This window comes from Octopus bimaculoides, chromosome 23, assembly GCF_001194135.2.
Source record: "Octopus bimaculoides isolate UCB-OBI-ISO-001 chromosome 23, ASM119413v2, whole genome shotgun sequence".
Lineage (NCBI taxonomy): Eukaryota > Metazoa > Mollusca > Cephalopoda > Octopoda > Octopodidae > Octopus > Octopus bimaculoides.
Window position 1 is genome coordinate 11288121 of NC_069003.1, and position 7019 is coordinate 11295139.

Here is a 7019-nt window from a genome sequence, read left to right on the forward strand (position 1 = left end):
AAAAGAAGAAAATGATTTTATCCTTTGTATATATATATATATATATATATATATACTGTTTAATATCTATGTGTTGATTAAAATTTATCTTTCTACTTGTTCTATATATATATATATTTGAATGTATAGGTGTATCTGAATGCATCATTTCACAACTAAGTGCCTCGTCGACCCCACCTCCCCACCAAACTTCCTCTACCACCATTCACTGATACAATTTTTACCTAAAAAAAAAGGTCATTTCCCAGGTGTAGGTTACACTTGTTTATTAAAGTTAATTCCAGTTCAGACTTGGTTTTTTATTTCTATTTTCATTTATTTTTTTCAACCCACTTCTCACGTCAAATACTTGTGTGTATGTATAACCCTGGCTTTATCTCACCAACAGAGAAAGAACCAGTTTTTAGCGTTAATTAACTAATTAATTATTTAATTAATGTATATTTGTGTGTGTGTGTGTGTATGTATGCATAAGTGGGATGCCATAAACTTCTCAGTACACCATGCCAAACTGTTGACATGATCAATCCCTTCTATGGGTTTTTGTTTTCCATGCCAAATACTATCTTCTCAGTGAAATGGTTCATTTTTTTTCTCTTCTGTTGTTCTGATAAACAGATTTCACCAACACTCCTTTGGGAGAGATCTGTATCGGTTCTTATTTCATATCTCTCCTCAGGTTCATTAGCTATCCTAATTATGTTGTTGGCTTCAGGGTCACAAAGCTGAGCAAGATAACTATTGGTCTCTTTCCTCTGCTGCAGATGTTGTTTTAGTGTCACAATCCGTGCTTCAGATCAGGGGTTTTCAAACTTTTTGACTTGCGGACCCCTTTGTATTTCAGGCTTTACCTTAGGGAACCCCTTATAAACGCTTATGAAATTTATACATAAATATTTGCTTAAAATAACATATATTTTTACATTTATTTATTTAACAGTATTTAACAAATAGGTTTCTTGTCAATTAAAAGATTTCGATTAAAAAACATATATAAAATCAAATTGCCCATAAAAAGTATTTGCTGTCCACGGACCCCCTGTCTTGTCCTTGCGGACCACAGTTTGAAAACCCCTGCTTCAGATGACAACAATACAGATTTGAGACCACAACCACCTGCCTTGCATGGGAAGTACAGTAATCCCTCACATATTGTGGTTCACCTATCAAGGTTTATTATTTAAGCTTACATCGATTCCTCCATAGTTTTGTTTTGCATTTATAATAAAATAAATATAAACAGGTTATAGAAAAAAATACACAGTATTGTTTCTACTTTATAGATTTTCACCTGTCATGGTGGGGTTTGGAACGTAACACCTGCAATAGTCAAGGGATTACTGTATAGCCTGTTTACATTTCCATTGATATTGAATTACCTGTAACTCTGAGCAGCTTGCAAATTTGAGCAGCTATCTCATTCAGTTCTTATAGCGACCAGTTCAGAAGGCCAAATGTAGGTGTGAGGACAGGTACTGCAAAGGTGTTGTGGGCAATATGTTTGTTATTTCTGGTCTCCTCCTTATTTATGGTTCCTTCATATCTGACATTCTCATTTTGTTAGAGACAATTCCAGGTTTAGCTTCCATGCCTGAAATTTTCTCTTTAATTCTTCTATAGATTCAGCTATGAAGACTAGATGGTCAGCAGGGGCGTATATTCCGGGTGTGTTACCTGTGCGCTGCACACCTGTCAAAAATGTCAAATTCATTATAAATATCTTACTCATTAATTTAACCGCAAATCTTAATGGAAAACTTTTGTTATATAACTGATTGAAATCTAGTGGCACTGGTTGCGGCAGCACACCCAATACAACAATCACCATACACAAATGATCATCAGCATATAGAAACTCCCATGAACAGCCAGTCTTAAACCCCTTAGTGATGGCTTGGAGGATCATGATGAACTGGAGAGGACTTCGTATATTCATTTATACATTCAGTAAGACATACTAGTCATTGCCCAATGGATTTAATTCACCAAATAAACAAGACCCGACTGGTAGTAGTACTTGTGTTACATTGATATTCGTGTAAATTAAGTGCAAAACTTCTTCACAATTACAATGAAAAGAGATTAAGGAGTGACTTGTAGTACATTGATATTCGTGTAAATTAAGTGCAAAACATCTTCACAATTACAACGAAAAGAGATTAAGGAGTGACTATGATAATACACTCAACAGTATAGTTGTTTGGGAGTGTATTATAATAGGAATCGGGTGTACACTGTGTTACAAGACGAGGATGGAAGATAATTATAGTCACCCGAGCAGAAAATAAATGCCAAGTATGTTTATGTAAGAGTTCAGATGATGAAAACAATGAGATAACTTAATAGTGAAGAAGTTCCACGCACATTCTCTCTCCCTCTCTCTCTCTCACATACACACATTACATTTTAAGTTGGGGACTGGAACATCGTCGTCATCACCAGCTGTCGTCTGAGTACCTTCTTTCTTTTAATATTCACATGTACAACAACCCTATTCCTACTTAACTATGGATTTCACAGATACGTACAAAAAAATACATGAAATTATGGCTATTAACATTATGTATTTAGTGATTAGGAAAAATCAGTCAATAAGTCACAACTGTTGCTATTTAAACTCCACGGAAAAAAGAATTGGAAACAACTGTTAGCTTTTCAGAGCAATAATTACAGCTGTGCTCTGTGCACCCTATGGTACTTAACTAAGAGTCGGTGAAAGCGGAATTCGACTTGGGCGTGCAGCCCTTGATGGGTCTATATCTCTGTGGGGGTGGGGAGAAACACTGGTGAACGAAAATCTATAGGGAGAGGAAGAGAGAAAAATGAGAAAAACAGCGAGTCACAGACAATAGTATCAGTTATAGTTTTAGCATTATACATAATTGTATAAATACATACAAACATACAATTATATATATACACACACACACGTATATATACACACACACATATATATATACACACACATAAATATATATACACACACACACATATATGTATACACACATACACACACATATATACACACACACATATATGTATACACACACACATATATGTATACACACATACACACACACATATATATATATATATATATATATATATATATATATATATATATATATATATATATATATATATATATATATATATATATATATATAACTGGAGACTAAGTGACAAGTTAAAAAAAAGTTATGCCGTGCTAAGCTGAATCGTTTGACTTAATTTTCTGAGTATATTTATTTTGTAAAAATATATCCAGTTTGTATCAAAGTTGCGTGGAGCACGAGGAATTTGTGAAAATCCAGCTCTATCTCTCGAAGTACACACACACACACACACATACATAACTTCACAGTATCGCGTCTGCATATACAATTTTGTTGACAACAAAACTTAATATATCGAAACAAGCTCCAATTTTCGTTGGTTAAAAGTTCGCCCAGGATAAAATATATAATATATATATATGTCTATATATCAACAAAACAAAATATCATACCTGTATGTGCGTAAGACACGGAAACTTTCCATATACTAACGTGTGAAGAAACAGAAGCCATGAACTTTCCCATCGCTAATGGTATAATCATTTTCATGTAATAGTTTCGCGGTATGCTAGCCACATGTCCAGAAGAGGTCGAAACCGATTTCAGGCGTAATAGCGGCGTCAGGTAGACAGATATTGAGAGCAATTGGACCATGGTTACTGTCATGGGATAAGGAAAATCCGTGAGCAACATCTTGCCTACGATATTACCGCTGGCACTTGATGAATACCACATAACACATAATCCGACGATTTTCATAGCCTCGAAAAAGACGGTTTCATTCCACATTTGGGAGAATCATGCACCCCAAAAATAATAAATAAGTAAATAAATAATCAATAAAAGAAAATAATGACAAGATTATGTATATAATGTTGATGGTGATGATGTGAATATGTGTGTTTGTATGTATGTGAGTATATGTGTGCGCTATCTTTTTTATGTGATGGTGTTGATGTTAAGAGGTTTTAAGGCAGTGTTTTGTATTTAAAGGCATATATGATATATATATATATATATGTATACATATATATATACATATATATATGTAATCCTTGACCGATTAGGTTCCCATACCGACCACTGACAACTGTCCTTTGGTTGTGTCAAAGACTTCGAAATTAGAGACACGTTGAAAACAAATATTCGAAGCCAGTCGGTCGGTCTGACTGGCTGTCACTAGAAAGAGAGAGAGAGAGTGGGAGGGATAAAGAGAAAGACATAGAAAACTATAAGGGTGAGGTTCGTGGGAAAGAAAGAAAGTTATTGCGAGTGATCTCCCTTACCATAACTTCCGGCTTCTAACTGTTGCAACCTAGTTACTGTTAGTTTTGTTATTTAGCCCATGGCCAACCAGGTTAAAGGCTTTGTAGACGTGACCGTCCTGTCTTGTCAGGAGTGTCTCTGTCTACATTACGTAATGTCTCCTTTCTTTATTTAAGACGAATGGGCGTGATTTGAGGTGAATTCAACAGCTATTTCTAGCTACGCCGTTAACCTCTTGCAGATTATTTGGGTAATTTTTATCCCGGAAAATATACCCATTTCGCGAGACGGGTGTAATTGTAAAAATTCTTCAAATAGTAAAAGGTCTTCTGTGGCATAAGTAAATATGACAGACCAAAGTTACAGTTGTGTGCTTGCCATAATCCGATACCCGACGTCCTAAAAGAATTATACATTGTTTCACAGAGGAGATCCATTTTTGATAATTAACTACCAAAAGTATCGCAAACACGAGAATAAAACTGCATTTAATTCCACTTTATTTGGTAACAAATTATATGAAATCAAGGTCGCAAAATTTGCCTCTCTATGCAATTCAACCCCGAAACTTTAGGCTCACCTTAGCCAAGAGTTGAGAATTGTGTAATTTTTGATGCCTTGAAGTCCAGTCTATTAGAAAAAAATACAATTATGTCGATTATAGGTGTAGGCATGGCTGTGGGGTTAAGAAATTCGCTTTGTAATGCAACCTTGTGGTTTCTGGTTCGGTCCCACGGCATGACAACTTGGGCAAGTGTCTTCTATTATAGCCTTAGGCTGATCAATGCTTTGTACACAAATTTGGTTGCCCATCGTGTGTGTGTGTGTGTGCCACTTGATTTGTGATGATTTGTTTCCTGTCCTTGTAACTTAGCAGTTCAACAAAAGAAACTAATAGAATAAGTATCTACCCTGAAAAATTTTAATATTGGGGATGGGTAGATTTGTTTGATTAACCCTTCATTGCTATGCTTCAGCATGGCTGCTGTTCAATGACTGAAGAAGTAAAAGAGTAATATAGTACTATATCAATTTGTAGCAGAATGGATTGAGAAAAGCATAAATGACAAACAATTCTCTCTCCTTTTTATTTATAGTTGTTGTTTGGACGTAGCAGAAAGCACTTAGGTATAAAGATCATATTTTAACCATTTGCTCTGATTGGTTAGTTTTTAGGTGCAATTTGTCCCCTAAACAATTCACCAAATTACCCGGTCAACCAATCAGATGCGCTCAAATGGATCACGTGTTTTCTTGGTAGGAAAAATCTTTCACATCTCTGCGGGGGGGCCTAGCAATTTCTTTAAATAAATCAGTTTTTCTCCACTTAGGGAGTCTAGCTTGTGTTGCCACCAGGAAGCTATTGCTTGCTTTCTCCATGCTATGACACAAGGAAATTCATCACTACTGATATTGCCACTGCATCTAACACCAACAATAGCAACATCATAATTCATCCTCACGTATAAGTGAATATGATTAAGTATTCCCACAGAAACCTTCATTTACCTTATACGATGTTTAATGTCATTTCACATTCATGTTGAATTATGCAGCAATCTTATGTTCTCTTCATTGTTTATTTTCTCTTTTCAATTTTTAATGTTTATTTTAGCGAGTTACCAAATTATCAGTTTGGTCTCCCTGCTAAAAATTCTGATGATCTTAAATTTATGGCAGACTACTCTAGACTATTTTCATGCTTTGTTTTATTTATATTCTTTTATTCTTTTAATTGTTTCAGTCATTTGACTGTGGCCATGCTGGAGCAGCCATTCTTTGTAAGCCTAGTACTTATTCTACTAAGTTTTGGGGATGTAAATACACCAACATCAGTTGTCAAGTGATGGTGGGGTGACAAACACAAAGACATATACACACAGTAGACTGCCACTAATCTGGCAACCTGTAATCCAGCAAAATCGGTAATCTGACACTAATTTTGGCTAGAAAAGTTCCAAATAATTTCAAATTTCCCAGGTTGCTGCACCAACTGGCTGCTACGATTTGATGGCACTACTTGCTGCATAAACACATTTACATAATTTGTAAACAAAAGCAAGCCTTTCTAGTTTTTTTTTTTTTTTATTCATCTATAATTATATCTTTTTCCCTTTTAGTCCCAGACATGGTTCCAGTGCATTAAGGAAGTGCTTCTCATGGTGTGAAGTATAAACATGGTACCTGGTCCATAAAAGAAAAAGTTGAACTGTTGAAAAAACTTGACAGCAGTGTGAAATTTCGTTTGATGTTTCTCTTTTCCTCATTAACCAACTTGTACTGATTTACAGGGTATTTTACCCAATCTAACTTAACCTGCCATACTTAATCAATTGATAATCGAGCGAAATCACTAATCCAGCACTCCTCAAGTCCCAACAATGCCGGATAATCAGCAGTTAACTGTATATGTCTGTATGTATACAACAGGCTTCTTTCAGTTCCCATCTGCCAAATTCACTTACAAGGGCTTTGGTCAGCCCAAGGCTATAGTAGAAAACACTTGCCCAAGGTGTCACATAGGAACTGAACACAAAACCATGTGGTTGGGAAGCTAGTTTCTTACCACACTGCCTTGCTTGTGCCTATATATATATATATATATATATATCATCATTATCATCATCATCCTTTAATGTCTGTTTTCCATGCTGGCATGGGTTGGACTGATTGACCAGAGCTGGCCAGCTGCACCAG

General features: G+C 35.5%; 1 protein-coding gene across 1 annotated transcript in view; it reads right to left on the bottom strand.

The window, feature by feature from the left end:
* Nucleotides 1-4251, bottom strand: part of LOC106872437 (solute carrier family 35 member E1 homolog) — a 34213-nt gene extending 29962 nt beyond the window's left edge. Inside the window, exon 1 of the mRNA XM_052975915.1 lies at nucleotides 3509-4251. Coding sequence (XP_052831875.1) covers nucleotides 3509-3845 — 337 coding nt within the window. The 5' untranslated portion in view covers nucleotides 3846-4251. The remainder of the gene's footprint in view (nucleotides 1-3508) is intronic.
* Nucleotides 4252-7019: the final 2768 nt, after the last annotated feature.